Source organism: Chenopodium quinoa, unplaced genomic scaffold, assembly GCF_001683475.1.
Source record: "Chenopodium quinoa cultivar QQ74 unplaced genomic scaffold, ASM168347v1, whole genome shotgun sequence".
NCBI classification, from domain to species: domain Eukaryota; kingdom Viridiplantae; phylum Streptophyta; class Magnoliopsida; order Caryophyllales; family Amaranthaceae; genus Chenopodium; species Chenopodium quinoa.
The window spans coordinates 6800550-6823249 of NW_018745684.1; the positions used below are offsets into that span (position 1 = coordinate 6800550).

At 38.9% G+C, this 22700-nt stretch overlaps 2 protein-coding genes and 1 pseudogene across 2 annotated transcripts; 2 read left to right on the top strand and 1 right to left on the bottom strand.

Annotated features, from left to right (window-relative positions):
- The first annotated feature begins 2249 nt into the window (after nt 1-2249).
- LOC110718005 lies at nt 2250-2791 on the top strand. Its single transcript, XM_021896807.1, has 2 exons — nt 2250-2562; nt 2703-2791. The coding sequence occupies exons 1-2, from the start codon at nt 2250-2252 to the stop codon at nt 2789-2791; spliced, it is 402 nt and encodes a 133-aa protein (XP_021752499.1).
- Nucleotides 2792-7769: 4978 nt separating this feature from the next.
- On the top strand, nt 7770-11888 carry LOC110718006 (annotated as a pseudogene).
- Nucleotides 11760-18353, bottom strand: LOC110718007. Its single transcript, XM_021896809.1, has 13 exons — nt 18048-18353; nt 17677-17943; nt 17501-17590; nt 17266-17364; nt 16890-17212; nt 16621-16703; nt 16406-16567; nt 15884-16319; nt 15645-15796; nt 12699-12795; nt 12201-12529; nt 11895-11971; nt 11760-11789 (listed from the first exon to the last, which is right to left on the bottom strand). Exons 1-13 carry the CDS (start codon nt 18351-18353, stop codon nt 11760-11762), a joined length of 2451 nt encoding a protein of 816 aa, XP_021752501.1.
- Between the last annotated feature and the right edge of the window lie 4347 nt (nt 18354-22700).

Sequence of the window (22700 nt, forward strand, 5' to 3'; positions counted from 1 at the left end):
TCCTTGGCTCCGTGCTTCACCAAGGAGACCTCTTAGGAAGTTTGAGAATGAGATTGCAAAAGAGAAGAAGTGGAAGGAAGGGCTGCTATCGATGAGGAAGGGTCGTATCCCGTCCTACAATGATCCAGGTGCTGTTAAAGTGGGCCCTCCAGGGGCTGCATGCAAATTACACTTTCCATCTCCAAAGGAGAAGGAGGCTAAGCTAGTCAGTGTCATTGATCACAAGACCTCAAAATCCGTCTTGCGTATTAGAAGCCTTGCTGACGAGAATGTAAGTGATTCTGGGCATGGAGAAGAAGCAGTAGATCAGCATGCGGATATTCAAGGTATAAGCTCACATCCTAGTGTAATTGTAGTATTTGATGAGATGGAACATGATTTCCTTGAGACCAATTTATGTGAAAATGTCCTTGTTAAAGAGAGGGGTGCAACTAGGAATGATGACAGTAAGAGGGCTGAGGATGGTAATACTAATAGGGGGACAGTAAGGAAAAGAAGCCTAGAGGCTCCCTCCCATGAGGATCCGGAGCTAGGTATGCAAAATTTCTCCAAAAAACAAAAATTCTGATCCACTTTTCGAGCCGGAGACGGGGTAATTCAAGTAGGGGGTGTTGGAGGGAACCAACCCCCCGAACAGAAATGAAGATCATTTGTTGGAATTGCCGAGGGGCGGGCAACTCTCGTGCAATTCGAGCTCTCCGTCATTGGAGTAGTAGTTTGAGCCCGAATTTAATTTTCTTATGTGAAACTATGGTTAGTAGGAAAATTTCAGAAAATTTAAAAAATAAGTTCGGTTTTTCAATGTCTTTTGGTGTTAGTAGCAGGGGAAAATCAGGTGGGATTTGTGTGTTTTGGAGGGAAGGTGTTCAGTTCTCTTTGGTTTCATATTCGGATCATCACATTTGCGGAGATGTTACTGACTTTGGAGGCCGGCTGTGGAGATTCATTGGGGTGTATGGGTGGGCGGATAGGGCTCAGAAGAGTAATACTTGGGCTCTCATGCGTTCCCTCTACCTGGACTCACCTTACCCAACGGTGTTTGGAGGTGACTTTAATGAGATCCTTAGTGCTGATGAGAAGGTAGGGGGTGCTTTGCGTGAACAACGGGCTATGGATGCTTTTAGAGAAGTCCTTGATGATTGTAATTTGAGGGACCTAGGCCATGATGGTTCGTGGGTGACTTGGGAGCGTGGTAATGGTCAGCATGGTGTTGTTAGGGAACGGTTGGACAGGTATGTGGCCTGCTCTCGGTGGTGCTCTTGGTTTGATCAAGCTCATGTTTCTCACCTGACAAAATTTCGGTCTGATCACGTGGGTATTATGTTGGATACGGAGGCCAGAGTGCGTAGGAAGAAGGCTATAAAGAAGAGGAAATTCCGCTTCGAGACCTGTTGGTTGTTGGCCGATGGTATTGAAGACGTGATCAGGACTACTTGGGGTAATTCTCGCCATCTTGACATGCCCAACAAGCTGCTGAATATTGCCCATGATCTGACTAAATGGAGTAAAGATGCTTTTGAAAATCTTGGAGAGAAGATTGAAGAAACTGAAGAGGCTTTGAAAGAAGCTCAGAAGAAGGCGAGTTCGCAGGCTAGCTTTGCCGAATGCAGCAAATTAGAAGGTATCCTTGACGATCTTCATGAAAAGAATGAGGCTTATTGGTTTCTAAGATCAAGGGTATCTGAGATCAAAGATGGGGATCGCAACACCAAATATTTCCATCACAAGGCTGCTCAGAGGAGAAGTAAGAATTACATCATGGGTCTTAAAAATGGGGATGGGGAATGGTGTTCAGGGAAGAAAAATGTTGAGAAGGTGGTCCTGGATTTCTATAGCTCCCTGTTTTCTAGAGGCGAGGTAGATGGGGCTCTGTTGGAGGAGGTCTTGACTAGTTTTCCTGCTATGGTGACGGAGAGTATGAATCTTTCCCTATGTCGTCCGTACCCCAAAGATGAAGTCCACACTGCTCTTTCTCAGATGAGCCCATGTAAGGCTCCGGGTCCAGATGGGCTCCATGCGATCTTCTATCAGAAATATTGGCATATTGTAGGCGATGATGTGACTACCTATGTTAATAATATCATCTCGGGGAGAGTTCCTATGGACAACATTGCACCAATGTTGCCCTCATCCCGAAGGTCCAGCACCCTACATGTATTTCTCAGTTCCGACCCATCTCCCTGTGCAATGTACTTTATAAATTAGCCTCTAAATCAGTGGCTAATAGGTTAAAGCCTCTTCTCCATTCCATGGTCACTGAGAATCAGAGTGCCTTTGTTCCAAAACGTCTGATAACTGACAATGCTTTAATTGCCCTTGAACTTTTCCACACAATGAAGAAGAAATCGAAGGGTCGCCGTGGGATGATTGCAATGAAGCTAGATATGAGCAAGGCGTATGACAGGGTGGAGTGGGAATTCCTGAGACGGCTTCTGACTAAGCTTGGGTTTGCAGGAGCCTGGGTGGATACTATAATGACCTTCGTATCTACGGTGCGATACTCTTTTCTCATTAATGGAGCCCCTTCGGATTTACTATTTCCGACCAGAGGCCTCAGACAAGGTGACCCTATATCCCCTTATCTCTTCATTCTAGTTGCTGATGTTTTGTCTAGAATGTTACAGGCGGCTTCGGATAAGAATTTGATCCATGGAGCTCGGCTAGTAGAAATGGTCCGGAGATTACTCATTTGTTTTTTGCAGATGATAGCCTTTTGTTTACTAGAGCCACTCGACAGGAATGTTCGATCATTGTTGATATCCTCAACAAATATGAAGCAACTTCCGGGTAAAAAATTAATTTGGAAAAGTCGGAGGTTTCTTTTAGCAAAGGGGTTCATTTATCGTCTCGGATCACGCTTAGCTCTATTCTTGGGATGGAAATGGTGGATGACCACGTCAAGTATCTTGTTTTGCCGACTATGGTGGGAAGATCCAAGAAAACTTTTTTTGCTTTTGTGAAAGACCGAGTTTGGAAGAAGGTCCAAGGTTGGAAGGAAAAGCTTTTGTCTAGAGCCGGGAAAGAAGTGCTTCTCAAGTCCGTAGTCCAAGCCATTCCGACATATTTGATGGGTGTGTATAGATTCCCAAATAATCTAATACAAGACATTCATGCCATGATGGCACGGTTCTGGTGGGGGACTAACGAAAAGGGCAGGAAGATCCATTGGAGAAGCTGGGAGTCTCTATGTCAACCCAAGTTCCTTGGGGGTATGGGATTCAGAGATTTGGGGGTCTTTAATATAGCTCTTCTCGGCAAGCAGCTCTGGCGTTTAGCTACAAATGAACACTCTCTTGTGAGCAGGGTGTTCAAAGCCAAGTATTATCCCAGAACATCAATCCTTGAGGCTGCATTAAGTCCGGTATCGAGTTACTCCTGGAAAAGTCTATGGAGCGCAAAGGCCCTTGTGAAGGAAGGCATGCTTTGGAGAGTGGGTAATGGCCATACTATCAAAGTTTGGTCGGATCCTTGGCTCATTGATGATGAGAGCCGATTTGTTACTTCGGACAGCAGGGTGGATCTCTGTACGATGGTGGAGGAGCTCATAGATAAAGAGAGATGCTGCTGGGACTTACCCAAGATTGAGAGTATATTCAATGACAGAGATAAGTCAGCGATGTTAGCCATCCCACTTAGCAAACGTCTGCCTGCTGACTCTCTCACCTGGGCTTGGTCAAAGGATGGGTGCTACACGGTGAAATCAGCTTATATCCTTGGTAAATCCCTTGATTTGGACCACTTTGAGAAATATTGGGTCGAACTATGGAAGGCAAGGGTCACTCCAAAAGTTCGCCATTTCCTATGGAGGTGCTGCTCAAATACTTTACCCTCTCGAGATCTCCTGGTGTTCAGGCACCTCTTAGAAGACTCCCATTGTCCTTGTTGCGGATTGATGAGCGAAACAGCCACTCATGCTGCAATTTTGTGCCCCTGTTCATATCAGTTATGGTTCAGGAGTGGCTGTCAAGAAGCCCTTTCTTATGCTTCATCGGAATCTTTTGGCGAAGTGTTGCTAGGATGGGCTACAAACCTCTCAACTGAAGTTTACCAGAAAAGCTTGTTTCTCACTTGGCTAATTTGGTTTCGTCGCAACAAATGGGTTTTTGACAATGAGTGGGATCCGGATGAAGCCCTCGTTCTCAGGCATAGCAGGTTAGTAGATGATTTTGGTGAGTATGCTGAAAAAATTTATGGAGAGACTTCCCTTCCTACTGCTCTTGCTGGCAGACCGAATTGGGAGCCTCCTCCACCTGAGTTAGTGAAGGTGAATGTAGATGCGGCAATATTTGAGGATGGCTGGGTGGGGCTAGGTGCCATTGCTAGAGACAACATGGGTAGCATCCTCTTCTCGGCTGTCAGACGGGTTAGAGCTAAATGGGAGCCTCTGGTAGCAGAAGGCAAAGCAGCCCTGTTTGGGATCAAGAAAGCTATGGAGCAAGGTTGGAAGGATATTGTCTTAGAAGCTGACTCTCTTGTGCTTGTCTCAAAGCTTAAGAAGGGATCTTTCTCTCTTGCGGCAGTTGATGGTGTCTTAGAAGATATTTCTTTTGTTAGTTCGGAGTTATCCTCTATAGTTTGGTCTCATGTAAAACGTGATGAGAATTTTGTGCCTCATCACCTTGCTAGGATAGTGCCGATTGATCATGAACATTTGTGGGAATACTCAGTTCCGGATGAGATATCCCCGTATGTTTTGTTGAACTCTCTTTGTATGAATTAATGCACTATCGTTTTCTTTCAAAAAAAAAAAAAATTTTGTGCCTGTTTTTTTTTTTGGGTGAAATTCTATTATGTTTTAGTTTTTTACAATCTTAGATGTCGAATTGATATAAATCGAGTTTAAACATTTTTATAGGTGGCATTGTGTCACGGTCTGGGAGTTTGGACCCCGAAACGTGCGGCGCGCTCTAGCCTTTTGGCGACAAGAACGCTAGCCTTGAGCGGAAGAGGGGCTTGTGAGCACAAAGCAACACAGGCGGGCAATAGAATCTCAGGAGCACTCACGTCTATCTGGGCGACGGAGTGCGGGTGGTCGGGGCTTGTGACGGCCGATACTTCAAAGCGGGCACAAGCGGGTCCGAACCACGAGTCCTTAGCGCATCAAGTTGGGTTGGAGGGGAGCTAATATGCAAGTAAGACACAATATCTATAAAGGTCTAAAAACAAACAAGCATAAAAGCAAGGCAACACTTGGTAGAAGGCTTCAAGATTTCATTAATCATTCGCCCTCTAAAGAGCTTTAAATGACATACAAGGAGAATCCCTAGTGAACACTGATTTGACAGTAACACAATAATGGGACCTCAAGCTAAGAAAACATAACCTAAACTCTAGGAAAGCACTTAAATGGAATCTAATACATCAAAAGGAGTTGGATTCTAACATCCTCCCCCACTTAAGCTGTCGACGACCTCGTCGACTTACGAAAGTTACAATCAAAATTAGAAAACCCTAAACTATCTCAAGTTTCGGATGCGCCGTTGGTGCGGCTATCTTCTAGAATCTTATCTGACTCTTGAGCTGGATCTTCTTTGTTGACGAGGAGCTTGTCTCTGGAGTCGCTCGGCTTGAACATCTTGTTGAGAGCTTCATCTCTAAATTTCCTCCTGGGAGTGGAATCTGTTGAATTAAGGGGACAGCTGCTTCCACCATCATCTGTTGGGGAGCTGCTTCGTTGAGACTGTGGTGGAAAGCTTCAAGTTGTGGCTGGTGCCTCTTGGGTGACCATTTTCTTTGTAATCCCTTGCACGCGCCCTGCGTTGTTTGCTCAACCACTGTTTTTCCTCCCTCTTGGGAGGTTCTTCTTTGGTGTCTCTTTGGTGTCTCTGGGCTCGTCGCTCTTTGCTTCGAACCTTGTGACTGATTCTGGTTTTCGCGGGTGTGTATCTGGGATGTTGCCAACTCCATGGGCTTCATCTCCCGCTTCTCTGGGTTTCTGGTGCGAGCTTGTTTCTTCGATGTTGCCTTCTTCTCAGGCTCCATCACTCGCATTGCCGAAAGATATCGGACTTCTGGTTCTCCTTGAGGTGCTATCATTCTCATAGCACTCAGGCGTCGTATGGAACCCATCCTATATGTGGGCTCCTCATCGCTGCTAGTCTCTTTTGTGGCCTCCTGAACGGACATGGATGACAATCTCTTTTGGATCTTGTCAAGTTCTTCTTTATGCTCGCAATCCCACCATTTGTGTGGACCTCGACAAAGTATGCAGTTTATTGCCCTTGTGTTTGCCGAGGATGCGCCGGCCCTCGAGTTTCCTGAGTTGTGAGAGGGGGTAGATGTTTGTCTCTAGGCATCACCTCCTCCACTTCTTCTATGATATGTATTAATGGTGTTGGACGATACTCGTGAGCCATTCTCTGTACCCTTTGGAGAGCTTGGAGACGGACTGTTAGAGCGTGTTGACGTCCCACTTGAATCCTTCTCGGATTGACGACCCTTCCCGACTGAGTAGTCCATCAATCTCTCAGCAGCACACATAGCAGCAGCGAGGGTATCAATATTCTGCCTCAAAATCTCTCGCTGCGCCCATTCCTTTAACCCGTTGACAAAGTTGAACACACGATCTTTCTCATTCATGTCTGTGATGTCCAACATTATCGCCGAGTATTCCTTAACATAGTTGCGAAGAGAACCCTTCTGGCGGCACTCTTGCAACTTCATCCGTGCAACAAACGCTGTGTTGACGGGGTAGAATTGTTCTTTGAGTTCCTCTTTGAACTCCGCCCATGTATCAATCTTGATCCTTCCTGCTTCGATGTCTGCGTGCTTGGTGCGCCACCACAGCTTAGCATCTTCGGACAAGTACATGATGGCAGTATCCACCTTCTGATCGTCACTTAGTTGACATATTCGGAAGTACTGCTCCATGTCGAAGAGGAAGTTATCAACTTCTTTCGCATCTCTAGCGCCACTGTAGTCGCGAGGTTTGGGCGGCTTTATCTTCGCCGCACCAACACCCAGTGCGTCTCTGCCCACAGCGCGCGTTAAGGTAGCACATTTCTCAAGTGCTTCGTCGGCTTTTCCTTGAACAAATTGCAATTGTTCGCGGAGGGCATCTCTGTCAGCCATCAATTTCACAATTTGCTCGGCTTGCTCGTGTACAATGACTTGGAGCTCGGCCCATTTGTCCGCCTTCTCCTCGAGCCAAGCGAGCCTTTCTTCTACGAATTCCATCTTCGTGTAGCCCTCCTTGGTGCCTACACGGGTTGCTTGCGACGAGGTTTGAGCCTCGGCTCTGATACCAACTGTCACGGTCCGGGAGTTTGGACCCCGAAACGTGCGGCGCGCTCTAGCCTTTTGGCGACAAGAACGCTAGCCTTGAGCGGAAGAGGGGCTTGTGAGCACAAAGCAACACAAGCGGGCAATAGAATCTCAGGAGCACTCACGTCTATCTGGGCGACGGAGTGCGGGTGGTCGGGGCTTGTGACGGCCGATACTTCAAAGCGGGCACAAGCGGGTCCGAACCACGAGTCCTTAGCGCATCAAGTTGGGTTGGAGGGGAGCTAATATGCAAGTAAGACACAATATCTATAAAGGTCTAAAAACAAACAAGCATAAAAGCAAGGCAACACTTGGTAGAAGGCTTCAAGATTTCATTAATCATTCGCCCTCTAAAGAGCTTTAAATGACATACAAGGAGAATCCCTAGTGAACACTGATCTGACAGTAACACAATAATGGGACCTCAAGCTAAGAAAACATAACCTAAACTCTAGGAAAGCACTTAAATGGAATCTAATACATCAAAAGGAGTTGGATTCTAACACATTGTGAAAAGTCCTGCAGAGGATTTCGGGTGGCATGATCCAGGTTACATACATACAGCTGTTATAACAGGACTTCAACCTTCTGCTAATTTTTCTTACAAATATGGAAGGTTAGTCTTCTTTCCTGTTCAACCTACCCTTAGTTCTAATACAAATAGTCTTGAATTCTGCTCTAAAACAAGTTTGTTTCTGCCGTGCAGTGGTGCAGTCTGATGGAGTGATGAGATCCAGTTTAGAACACCGCCTGCATGAGGATCAGATGAACTGATATTTTTAGCATTCGGTGATATGGGAAAGGCCCCTCGTGATTCTGCACTGGAGCATTACATTCAGGTAATTATTCCTTTTTCGGGTTTGTATGTAGGCCAGATAGATACCAGATGTGCTTAAAGACCACAAACTTGGCTAGAGTCATGGTTTTCTTGACCAGCACTTTGGCAGGTCGGGTTAGACTGTAGTTAAGAATACAAGCTTAACCTTTAATTTAATTTTGTGGCATTAGCCAGGATCACTCTCTGTGGTGGCTGCAATGGCAGAGGAAGTTGCTACTGGCAAAGTGGACTCAATATTTCACATAGGCGACATAAGTTATGCCACGGGTTTCTTAGTCGAGTGGGACTACTTTCTTCACCTCATCACACCTTTGGCATCTCGAGTATCATACATGACAGCAATTGGGAACCATGAAAGGTTCAATTATCTTCATTTCAGATTTGAAAATATTAATAAACGTGCACTTTACATCTTGCTAATGCTTCTCTATTTTTCTGTCTTACCAAAAAAATAGGGACTATGCTGATTCAGGATCAGTGTACTTGACACCAGACTCTGGTGGAGAATGTGGCGTTCCGTATGAGTGTTACTTCCCGATGCCAACATCGTTAAAAGATAAGCCTTGGTATTCCATTGAACAAGGTCCTGTTCACTTCACTGTCATCTCAACCGAGCATAAGTGGACACCAGGTTCCGAACAGGTATATTATGATCATTAATCTTCTGGAAATTTTTTCAATATATATATATATATATATATATTTTTTTTTTTTTATTTTCCTGCATCTCTTTCGGCATTTTTTTCCTGTTTGATCACAAATCACCCTTCTTCCTTTGCACTTGCAGTACAATTGGATGAAATCAGATATGGCTTCAGTTAACAGGAATTAAACTCCTTGGCTAATGTTTACCGGGTTAGTCAAAATTTTGCTAGTACTTTTGAAATCCTTTTATTTCATCTCCAATTATCTTTTTTTCACACTGATTATGGTGTAAAAGTTCATAAATATTCATCAAGGATTAGTGGTTTTATTAGTTCTTGTATGTAACTACAGATATTAATGGTCAAAGAGTAGTCTCGGGAAAATAATTCAGGAACATAAGGAGTAATAAAGCTAAAAAACTTTAACTCCGCCAAATCCTAACACAAAACTTATGGTTTAATTCAGGCACAGGCCAATGTACACTTCTGCAAAATCGGCCCTAGTCAGTGTTGATATTATATTTATTAATTTTATTGAGCCATTACTACTCCAAAACAAGATTTATATTTTCCCCTCTAATGAAGTTACATAAATTTGCACTAATAATTGATAATATTATTTGTTTCATGCCAAATTCGACGACTAAATAAACAATTTGTGATAGGTTGATTTGGTGTTATTTGGGCACGTTCACAACTATGAGAGGACTTGTGCAGTGTATCGCGGCAAATGCAAAGCCAGACCTACGAAAGACGAGAATGGAGTTGACACTTTTGATAACTCAAACTACTCTGCTCCTGTTCAAGCTGTATTTGGGATGGCAGGGTTCACTTTGGATGAATTCTCTCCTATTGTAAGCCCTTTTCACTTTAATATTATAATGTACTACCTATGTATCTTATTATTTGCAACAAAGGGTATTATTTATGAGATGTAAAACATTCATTTGTTGTAGATAACAAGAAACAAAGGTAGTATTTTGGATGTTATTTGAATGGTTTCATAGATCGAGTTGACTCTTATCTTGTCACAGGTGCAAAATTGTTTAAAAAGAATTAATAAGTTCGGATATTCAAGAATACATGCAAAACGGGGAGAGTTGAAACTCGAGGTTAGAATTAATTATATTATTACATTATTTAATAAAATTATATATATTGTTTTGAAAAGAAAAAATCTTTTTTTTTAATTCTTTTCATAAATTGCAGCTTGTGAACTCAAATACAAGGGAAGTTGAGGATTCATTTCGAATCATAATGAAGTAGAGTTAATCAAGGACAATGTTTGCCCTTGTTTCATTTCGAATCGTAAAGAAGGCAGAGGTAATCAAGGAAAGAGTGTTTCCTCTTCATGCTTCATTCCAAGTGAAAAAGAAGTAGAGTTGATCAAGAACAAATAGAAGTTCGAATCATAAACTTTCTTTTTTCGTTTCGAATCAAAGACTGTTCCAAATCACAACACATACAACAGTACAGTACATGATTCTTGTGGAAATTACAATACTTTGAATGAAAACTACAGGATGTACATCATGTAAACAAAAGATAGCATAAGGAAGGAAGGCGTTGCGAAAATTTATGTGAATTAATTTTTTTAAAAATATAGTGTTGGGAAGCTTTGATGTTCGTATTGTCCATACATTTCTTTGATGTTTACCGTTGGTATTCAATGTATTAATCTGAGATACAAAAAATTTAACTGAATTTTTCTCTAACAGTACCAAAGGCCCTTCCTAATTACAAAGTGTAGTACAATGCATTAGAACCACAAGCAAGCACATAATAACAAGGGAAACTATTCTATATTTCTATGTACCTTGCACAACACATAATAAAAATGGAAATTAGTTCGTGTACCCCTGAGAATTTTAAAAATGCACCGTGTATCCCCGAAAAGTTTTAAATGAATCATGTACCCCTGACAAATGCTAATTATACACTAAACACCCTTACTAACTAACATCGTTAAGTCTCCGTTAGTTTTATGTCTCAAGCTAGATCAGATACCCTAAAGTTCCATAAAATGTACAAAATAACTTTTATAAGGACTAGTTTTCAATCCAATTTTCCTAGGTAGAGCAGATAGAATCTGACTCGACTTGAACCTGGCCCAAATTTACCGAGAGAAACCCGAACCCGACCTGACCCAATCGATCCGGTTTGACTCATTTATCATACTGTACTTTGTAATTATGTTAAGTTTTTACACTTTTGAGGCATGCAACTAAGGGAAACCTAACGGTGTTAGTAAAGGTATTTAGTGCATAATTATCATTTGTTAGGGGTACATGGTTCATTTTAAACTTTCCAGGGTACACGGTGCATTTTTTAAATGTTCAAGGGTACACTATTCAATTTCCCTTATAACAAAGCTTCTATTCAGATCATTTTTATTCATGTGATTGCAAGACCAGAAATATAAGAGATGCAGTAAGTATATCACTTGACCGTCTTCTCTTGGCATTGAGCTTCAACGTATTGGCTATGAAACAAAGCTAGCCTGAATTGCACCAGCATTTGCCCTACCAATAAATTTATGATCCAGACCAACTTGCTAATGCTCTTTTTTAGTAGTACTTGCGAAAATTTAGAGTGACCTAAATGATTAGAGGATTATGCAAGGTTGAACATATAGTGGAACCAATTCAGAGAAACAAGAAGCATGGCAAGCAATTTACAGGTAAGATGTTTCTATGGCAGAAAGTTTTGAGGTCAATGAGTTTTAATTTTAGTTGAAGTCAAGTCGAAACCATCTATTACCAGTCGACTCAAGCTCAGCTCAACTTGTGATCGTGTTTCTCAGCACCCATACTGATAAGCATGATATACTCAGCAATTTGTTCCGAAGTACCGTGGGAACCATTATTCAGCAAAGTTTGCATGTCTATCGGCTTTGTTACATTATTAGGAGAATAAAGGTGTCAAATTGGGGCATTTTGTGGAAACACTGTTGCTAATGAGGGCTGTATGTTGTACAGATGGAATTATTTTGCAGGTGGTTTACAAAAATCTGTTCATTTGAGACTTGTGATATTTGGTTCTTCCTAGAGTTGAAAAAACACAAAAGTTAGATCACTTACAGGAATCTGTAGAAAATTGATCATTTGTTCAAAAGTCTTGATTCTTTAGGCTTTTTCATGTTGAATCACCTTGTGCCTGCAACAAAGAGTTACAGATACAAGCATTAGAAAATCAAGAATGCCTCTACTACTCGAAATGAATATAGCTGAAACAAAAACCATATAAAGTACATGAAAAGACACTGACTAATAACTGAATCAATACCTTTGAACATTCTTCCTTGGTTATTTTTTGCATTATAATTAGTTCAGGAAAGTATGCTAAACTTGCTCAGCAATGCTGCAACACACACACACACACACACAACAAAAAAATAAATAAATAAATCTGGTTTGTAAATTCAAGCAGCCTCAAGCCGACTACAGCTTGATCACATTCCTCTGGAGATGCATCCTTTCTCTTCTTAGCAGCAACTTCTTCATTTTCATCATCATCATACTCTGGTTGTCCAGCTGTGGCAGTGGAGGCATGACGAATGGATTGTAACTTCAATGCAATAGACGTTGGCATCCCATTTTTCTGTCTATCATATTGATAAGCAGGTGACCTAATTACATAATATGTAGACCTATACACTTCTTGTGCAGAAAAGTCTGTAACATGGCCTTTAGGATTAGAAAATGAAAATGCATTTCCCTCATTCACATGATTTGTCTTTGAAACATTGTTTGCAGTAGAGCTTGTGTTTGCAGTAGAGCTTGAACTTCGAAAATTAAAATACTGACTGGACTGGTCAGGCTAACATTCTGGTAAATCTGGATAGACCGTAATTGGACATTTAAATAATCTACAAGACATTTTTACCTTCTCACTAGAATTCTAGCTGCCATTAGCAAGATATCCTGCCTTCACCCAGAAAAAACCACATTCACGCTTTCCCTGCATTCAAAGCAATTTGGTCACTATCGCCATGATGAAGGTCCAGCAAAAGTATACCAATGCAGAGAGGTGAAAGAGTAATTTTGTTCACTGATAATGAAAAGAAAGAAATTATACAGCTTCATATGATGCATTCATATCTTAGTTATGCTAAATAGGACATGTCCACCATTTAGATTCTTTTCTTTGTTTGTGTTTCCAAAGAGATCATAACCATTTCAAACTATCATATTTGATATATAAATAATGTTCGTGTCGTGCAGTCATCCACATAGAGTATAGAGATTATAGAACACAGCAATAACAAAAAAGAACAGGACAATTGTCAAGAAATACAGAATATATGTCACTTTTTTGAAGGCAGCAACTACAAAGATTTTTGGGAAATATCAAATTTGGTGGAATTTTTTGGCCACTATAATTGTCAGGCAATGGATATAGCAGGGTTAATTATTTAATTAGGGGTAGGTTAGTTATTATACTTATTTACATTAGAAAATTAGCCATTTATGCATGGGTCTGATGTAATCACAATTAGTATACACATGTACATAAGCAAAATCAAGGGATTGCTAAAGAAATTGGCAAAAATAAAAAAAATCTCCACCAAACGGGATTTGCAAAAGCATAGGGCCAGTAAATAAATTTCCCAAGGTATCTATTATTGCATAAATCTATCTTATTAGACACTACCTCTTAACTCTCTAAGCAAAAAAAAAAAAAACAAAAAAACTTACTTTGACCATAGTATTAACACAATTAGTCAACCAAAGGACAAATGGTGGCAATACTATATTACTATCCCTCGGTGGGCAATTTAAGGACATACAATGATCGATTGAGGATCAAATTAGAGCATTTTTTAATAGAAAAGGTAATGTTTCTTTATCAAATGTCTTAAAAGGAATTGTTGCCAAAAATTTTAAAAAAAAAAAAAAATTAGAACAAGATGTTTTCTTATGTAAAAAGCCCTTACATTGCCACTGTTACCCCAATCCTTTATGCAATAATCTAAGGAGATGATTGGCTAATTGCCCATCATGATTAGGAGTAGCGTTTGATTTCTATGCACTAGATTTTGTTTTCTGGAAAATATAGTGTATTGTGTCAATCAAGCATCATATTTTAGTGATTGATAATCTATTTTCCCAGAGAGGGGGTAGAGGTACTGATATACCAGTGATTTTTCTTATCATAGAGTCAACACTCCAAAATCCCAAGAACTGTAGTTTAAAGAATCACATTTAATATTAAAGGGAAAGTAAATACAAAATAGTATTGCTTCCTTCATTCCAAAATAATTAGGCCTTGTTTGGTTGACAAAGTAAAATGGGGGAAGTGGAAATTTATGGGATTTGATAAGTTGGTTACATTTAGATCAATAAGGAAGCGATTTTCATTCACTTTTAATAGCTAAATCTCTTCATTTCATCTCAAGTACCCACGCCACACACACCGACATCAATATGGCTACTTCTGACAGTCCAATTACAATCAAAATCATATATATATATATTTTTTTTTTTATAATTTTCGCAAATTCATCGAATTGAGCCGAACACCAGTAAAATACAGTTAGAGTACGGAACATTAGTAACAGAGGCCACATTATTAAGTCTCAATCATTTTTCTTCAACAAAGTTTAAAATGAATACTACTTTGTACTTGCTATTATAATTTCCTAAATTGAAAAATGGATTGCAGCTCATAATTTCATAGCCATAAATAACATATGATCTTTGATCAAATGAATAAATAAATATAGAACTTAATAAATTTCTCCTAAAATTACATACCAATTCATGAGAAAATTACACAACATATACAGCAACAAAGAAAATGATAGTTAAACAAAATTAGCGCAAAATGTGAAACTGACAGCAAATTAAAAATCAAATAATCGAAATTAACAAATAACTTAAAACAAATTAAGATGAACTTACAAGATTAGAAATGAAAAATGGTGAGACGAACTGCACAAAAAATGAGAAAGTGACTGTAAAAAAATGGAGAGAGAGAAAGAGAAAGAGAGGAAGATTGAGAAGAGAGAGAATATACTGTAGTTGAGTATGAAGCGTGGAGTTTGGAGAGTGGAGAGAAAGAGAGGGAGGGTTTTAGTTTAATTTTATTAAATTAAAAAGAAAAAAAAAAATGGGGTTTAAGTTTTGAGTTTTGACGCTCACCGTTAAGGATGACAATATTTAGTGGATATCCGCTAACTCGCTCCACCCGCTTTAAATAAATGAACGAGAACTTGAATTAAATGGAGGAGAAGCGGGTGATGATCGGATCGGATGTGGATGATACTTTTTTCACCCGCTAACCATCCACCCACCCGTTTAACATATATTAAATTTTTAATCTAAGAGTTTTAATAATAAAATATGAAATGGGCAAGAAAATTACTTGTTTTTTTTTTTTTGCAAATTAATTTTTCAAACAATATGTTGTTATTGTTTTTGTTTTTATTAATAAAATAAAAAAAATTGTATAAATAACCGAAAATTAGAGTTTATGTGAGTTTTTTTTTTTTTTCACTTTAATACTCATCCATTTGTCATCCACTCCACCCGTTTCATCCGCGGATGATGGACGGACGGATAGGGATGATGGGTGAAGCGGGTGATGGATGGATGTGGATGGAGCGATTAGAATAATGGATGGATGCGGGTGAAGCTCCACCCGATCCGAATCCGATCCATTGCCATCTCTAGTCACTGTCCTTGCTGAGATTGTTGCGTGTGAAAAATTCATTCTGACCTTGGCCAACCATGAAGTCTGAAAGCATGATCTAAATAAACCCGAGCCACATCAACTACTGTGTAAGGGTGAGACATGGCCATGAAGTGTGCATACTTACTAAATCTATCCAGGAGTGGCCACATCCTCAGTTTTGCTTGATTGACATACGAAACAATTCCTCACAAAATTTGTCACACATGTAGTCAATCCTTTCCAATAGAACATGCCCTTCACCTTGACCAAAGTAGCATCTCTGCCAGAATGACCACTCTGCCCAAATGAGTGTAGCCAAGTCAAAATAGCAGATTTCAGTTCATCATCTGGTCCCACAACAAGCTTGCCCTTCCTTCTAAGAAAACCATCAGTTACAACATAATGATTAATAGTTTGCCCAAGCTAAACATTCTAAATAATCCTTGTAGTGTTTACATCTAACTCATAACTGTCCTTAAGCTTCTGAGCTAAATTTGAATCCAGGACAGTGAGAGCTAAGCATAAAACTTCAAAACAAAAAACCCTTGACAAAGCATCTGCAACTGCATTCTCACTTCCACTTCTATATACAATATCATAGTTAAATCCCATTAACTTGGATAACCAAAGTTGCTGAAATGGGGTTGAGATTTTTTGTTGTAGCAACCATATAAGACTTTTCTGATCAGTCTTAATTACAAAATGTTCCCCAATTAAGTATTGTTCCCAATTCTGAACTGTAGTTACAACAGCTAAAAGCTCCTTCTCATAAACAGAAAGTTTTTGCCACCTTGGACCCAAATCTTTACTTAAAAATGCCAGAGGATGACCAGCTTGCACAAGAACTGCACCAATTCCCATATTAGAAGCATCAGTTTCCACTTCAAAGGGCTTTGAATCTAGCAAAGTAAGTACTAGAGCTGTGCTTAAAGAAGATTTAGAGTGTCAAAAGCCACCTGAGCACTAGTGTTCCACTTAAATTCACCTTTCTTCAAGAGCTGAGTCAAAGGCTTGCTGATGTAACCATAGCCTCTAACAAACTTTCTATAGTAACCAGCCAACCCCGAGAAGCTTCTCAACTCTTTGACATTTTTTGGGACAGGCCACTGAACAACTGATTCAACTTTTCTAGGATCAGTTTCAACACCTTTTCCAGAGATAAAGTGGCCTAAATATTCTACTTTTCAATCCCAAAAGAACACTTTCTCATCTTAGCATAAAGAGTGTTCTGTCTCATCAATTCAAACACAGATTTCAAGTGAGCTAAATGCTCCTGTAATGAACTGTTGTAAATCAATATGTCATCAAAGAATACTAACACACACTTTTTGAGCAAAAGTCTGAAAAATATGATTCATCCAACTTTGAAATGAAGCTGGAGCATTTGTAAGACCAAATGGCACGACTAGGAACTCATAATGCCCATTATGAGTCTTAAATGCAGTCTTGAACACATCTCCATCATGCACCTTAACTGATGATACTCAGCTCTTAAGTCAATTTTGCTGTAAACCCAAGAACCTGCCAATTCATTAATCAACTCATCCACTACTGGTATTGGAAACTTATCCTTAATAGTCTTCTTATTAAGTTCCCTGTAGTCAACACATAGCCTCCAAGATCTATCCTTCTTCCCTACTAACACCACTGGAGAAGCAAAAGGATTGCAGATGTCCCTGATTATGCCTTGCTCCAACATTTCCTTCACTAACTTCTCAATTATATCCCTTTGAGACAGAGGATATCTATATGGTCTAATGCTCACTGGATTTGCACCAAACTCTAATGGGTCCTGTGATCAAAGACTCCTCTATTTGTAGGTAAGAATGTAGGTTCTTCAAATACTTCCGTGTACTCTTGTAACAGGTTGCTAATACTTTCAGGCATATTAGTCAACTCAACCTCTAGACAGAACATGTTAGAATCTAAATGCTCAGGCAATAACTGTAAAAAGTACAGTTGAACTGACTGATTAAAAATTTTGTCAACTTTCTGACCAATTGTTGCTACTGTTCTCTTAGGCTTCTCACCTTGCAGCACATAATGCCACCATCACTAACTTCTTGAAATCCCAACTAACTGTAACCAACATACTCAACCATTGAACTCCTAAAACCATATCACAACTTCCTAATGAAATGAGCAGCACATCAGAAGTGAATTCAATTCCCTGCATAGACCATTTGAACCCCTTACACACACTCTGGCGGGCTAAGTGATTGCCATCAACAACAATCACTGCTTGAGGAGAAATACTGTCAATTCCGCAGCCAACTTCTTAGCAATATCTACATATAAGAAATTGTGTGTACTTCCAGAATCAATTAAAATATGTAAAGATCTCTTGTCACAAACATCAGTCAAAGCATTATCTGAAATATAAGGTTCCAGATTTTCTATAGCAGTATTTAGATTTGGTTCAGATTCTACTACACCATCCTCATCACTCTCATCTTCTCCAGGTATTTCAACTATAAATAGTTGAGTTTGCTTAAGTGGGCATTTATGGTTTCTCTCATAAGGCTGGTCACAGAATAACACAACCCTTTAAGTTGTTTCTCCCTCCTTTCTGCTGCAGTAAGAGTAATCTAGGGTTTCTAAAAAGGTTTGTTGGCTTGATAAGGAACCATAGCACCAGAATTTACTGTGCTGGTTTTAGAGGTAGAAGAACCAGAGAAAGAAGTTTTAGCACTAGGAGAGTAAGGTTTAGTCTGACCCTTAGCAGCTTCTAGACTCTCCTCTTGTAACCTGGCAAACTCAACAGCCTCTGCCAAGGTAGCAGGTTTAAAAGCCTCAAAAAAGGGCATAACATCAAGCTTCAAACCCCCAATAAAGCTTACAAGAAAATATGAGTCAATAAGCCCATTATTCTGTTGCAACATCAGAGATTTCAATTCCTCAAAGTCATCAATATAAGATTCAATTGTACCCATTTGCTGCAATTTATTAAATTTTTTTATAGCATTGTCACGTTTAGGGTCTTTAAATCTAGCAGCCAAATCAATTATATTACAAACTCAACCCAATCAACACTACTTCTGGTTGCCAAGTAACTAGCTACCTACACCTCAGCTTATCAATCATATTCGGACTAACAAGATCTACCTTCTGCTCATCATTAATCTTGCAAAATTTAAAGTACTTATTGCATTTTTTAACCCACATTCTACAATTTGTTCCATTAAATTTAGGAAACTCAAGTTTAGGAACATACCGAAGGGTTCTGGTTGGATTGAACCCTGCTTCAACGGATTTTGGAGAAGAAGCTGGAGTTGAAGGAGACGATTTCTGACCAACTTCATCCGATTTAGCATCCAGATCCTACATCATCTTCAAGACTTTTTTCCTGAAAAATCCGGCTATTTTGCTGTTGTTCACCCATTTTTGATTCGAGCTCTTTAAATTGCTGCTCAACAGTCACCATCCTTTTGCCAGTAATCGGCGCCAGAATTCAATTTCAAGAATTTAAGTTTCAATTGAAAATTGAAATCCAGCTCAATTTCAATCGATTTGGGTATTTTCAAGAGATCAAAAACTCTTGAAATGGTTCGGCTCTGATTCCAATGTAACAGTATACAAGTTGTATACTGAAAACTCACAATTCACTAAGAAATTAGCAAATTCAATGAAGAAACTCCATTGTTGATTTGAGAAGAATACACGGTTTTGCAGAGAGAAAAACTAGGAAGAAGAAAGAGAAGATTTTATCTCACAGATTTAAATGAATGAATTTATTATAGAGCCTCCAACTATTAATAGCCTGTAATAACAAAATATCTAAGAAAATTTCTCTAACAAACTAACAACTTCTAATTGAATTGTAACAAACTATGCTGACTGAGCTTTCCTTAACTAAATCCTATTACAGATGAATCTAACAAGATTCCATATGAGCTATATTTTCATTACTTATAAAGCACAAAAACACAATCAAAGGGGAGTGTGTGAATAATGCTAAAGTCAAAATGTATAAACTAAAAAAGTAGTTCCTCTGTTCTTTTTTACTTGACCTATTTCTTTTATCACGCTTGTCAATGCAAAACTTTAACGATCAGTAACTTTAATTCTCCATAAGTTAAAATTATAAAAGTTATATATTATGATAGTACTTATTAAAATGAATTCAAAAAGATCCCACATGAATATGTTTTTCCTTATCTATATTATTCACAAAAGACGGTCAAAGAAGGGATGGTGAATAGTGTAAAAGTCAAAGCGCGTCAAGTAAAAAAGAACGGAGGAAGTATGGAGGTAGTACTTGGTAGTTGGTATATACTACTCCCTCTTTTCCTGGCCACATCCTTTTGAACCCCAACTAATGTAACTAACAAGTGATCAATAATTAAAATTTTGGTTCACCAATCTAAATAAGTAGGAGTGAAAGTTTGATTTTCAATTTGGAATATAGTCCAAACCAAATTCGATTTTAGATTTTTCAATCAAAATCCAAACCAAATTGGAATTTGGTCCAATCCAAACAAAACCAAATAGCCATATTTTTTTAGCATCAGGTTTAATAATAATAATAATAATAATAATAATAATAATAATAATAATAGTAATAATAATAATAGTAGTAATAGTAGTAGTAGTAATAGTAGTAGTAATAATAATAATAGTAATAAAAATAATAATAATAATAATAATAATAATAATAATAATAATAATAGTAATAATAGTAATAATAATAATAATAATAAGCAAATTATATGGTTTTGAAGACAAATTAATAAGATACATAAATTGAATAAAATATTTCACATTATTTTTATAGCATTTAAAATTATAAGGATTCAATTTGTCCACAAATGTTTTTGACATACAAATTACTTAAAAATTAAAGGGATTTGTTAAACATCGCCCGCAAATCTCCACATAAAGCCCACAAATTAGACATGGTTTGACAATTTTGCCCATTTCTAAAATCGTACCCAAAGTGAACAAATCTCGATCTAACAAATGTAGAGTCGTACTGGGTTGCCCAGGGAGGCCGGAGAGGCGAGGGTCGCCGGAGATACGCCGTCTTCGACGGAAAACGAGGTGGCGCCTAGTTTGGACGCCGGAACCATGGCAAGGACGTCCAGGCAAGGCGCCACAACCAGTGCACTGGCGTCCAGGCCAGACGCCACAACCAGTGCACTGGCGTCTAGCCCAGGCGCCTCAACCAGTGCACTGGCGTCCAGGCCAGGCGCCACCACCAGTGCACTGGCGTCTGGTTTGGACGCCGCCCTTACTTTTTAATTTTTTTTTTTTTTGCCTTTTTTTTTATTTTTTTTTATTTTTTTAAATTATGTTTATTAAATTTATGTTTTGATTTAGGATGTGGAAATTTATGTTTTTTATTTGATTTTATAAAAAATATATATACTAGACTTATAAAAAATAACACATAAAATTAATAATTATTAAAAAAAAAAATCAAACACATTAAAAAAAAATTAGAAATTTTTTCTGATTTTCCAAAAAAAAAAATATTAAAAAAAAAAAAAAATTTAAGGCAGCTGGGGCGCCTGGCCAGGACGACCCGTGGCTGGTGGTGACGCCAGGTCCGGCAGCCACGTCCACCGGCCTGGCGTCTGGGCAGGACGCCCAGCCACAGTGACTGGCGCCTGTCCCAAACGCCACTCACCGTGGCTGGGCGTCCTGCCCAGACGCCAGGCCGGTGGACGTGGCTGCCGGACCTGGCGCCACCACCACCTTGCCGCCACGAGCCACCACTACCTTGCTGCCACGAGCCAACCACCTTGCCGCCACGAGCCTCGACATCCCCGTACTTTGATTTTTTATTGAGGTTGTGTTTTTTTTTAAGGTCAAGGGCAATATTGTAACTTCAATATAAGTTTGTGGGCTTTATGTGGAGATTTGCGGGCGATGTTTAGCAATCCACAAAAAAAAACTCGGATCTTTTGGCTTGCTTGCTTCCTTACCTACACCTCATCTGAAAGAACTAGGCATGTAGGTGGAAGGGTTATGTTTTTTTTAGTTTACAAGGAACAACCACAACATGAGACGCCATTGTAACTGTAACCTGGAATAAAGAATTGAATCTTCAACAGAGTCCATCAGACATGCCGCTCAAACAGAGGCTCACCAAGCCAAAACCCCAAAGCACCATCTTAAACCAAATTATACAACAGGTAACCCCAAATTCACGAAGTAATGTCACAAATGATACAACACCTAATCCAAAATTCAGGAAGAAATGTGACGCCTAATCCACAACCGAGCCGTAATGCTTTCTAACAACCCACAACACCATTAAAACCGCAAGCTCGGAACCAGAAAGACAAGGAAAACACGAACAACTGACGTGGTGCAAACGAGCTGGCTTAATGCGAACAAGTGGCAGCAAACAGACACATCACCAAGTAAGGGTATAAACGGGAAGGTATTAAAACTAAGCTACAGTACCACGAAATGAACAACAATATAGCTACTTATATTTTAGGGGTTAGGGATGTATCAAATGTCTAAAGCCTAAAGTGTATATACGTGAAAGGGTGGGATGGATTTTGTGCTTAAAATTCCGTTTGTAATGCGAATTTCAGTTTTAAGTAGGCCAAAATTAGATCCAAATCGAAAATCTAAATTTTTAATTTTTTTCAATCCAATCAAAATCGAATTATGAAAAAAAAAACCAATTACTTTCAATCCTACAAATAAAAAGATCAATCGATCTGTCATAAGAAATTCATTATTTCCACCCAAATTTACGGTACGATACTCATAAATATTCATTATTCCCACCCAAATTTAGGCAAGATACTCATAAAAGTGTATGTAATTTCAATGCAATAGGTTTTGTATCTTCTTGAAATTCAAATTAGTTTATCAATATAAATAATTAAAACAAACACATGTCGATTCTTGGTATAATATTTACCCTCTAAAACTCCCCATGTATTACCAAAATGAAAAAAAAAATTAATATATTGTTGTACTATAAAATTATTCCAAATTAGACCTATTAACTAATTTAAAACATCATTTTAAATAATTATTTCAAACACCTCTAAACAAAACTTATTTACACTTATTTTTTACTTTTATATATACAAATGGCAATTACTTACTGAGAATTCACTGCGTATATATTATCACGTACAAATGAAGGACATACGGAGATTGAATATTGTATGAAATAATATTATGTTCGACAACTACTATCACATGTTTAATTCTAAGGAAATGTAAAATCTTATTCAAAATTTTGAAAGTACGTTATAAAATAAATAAATTTCTTAAAATTCTCTTTTTGCCGACACTTGATTGTGGTAAAC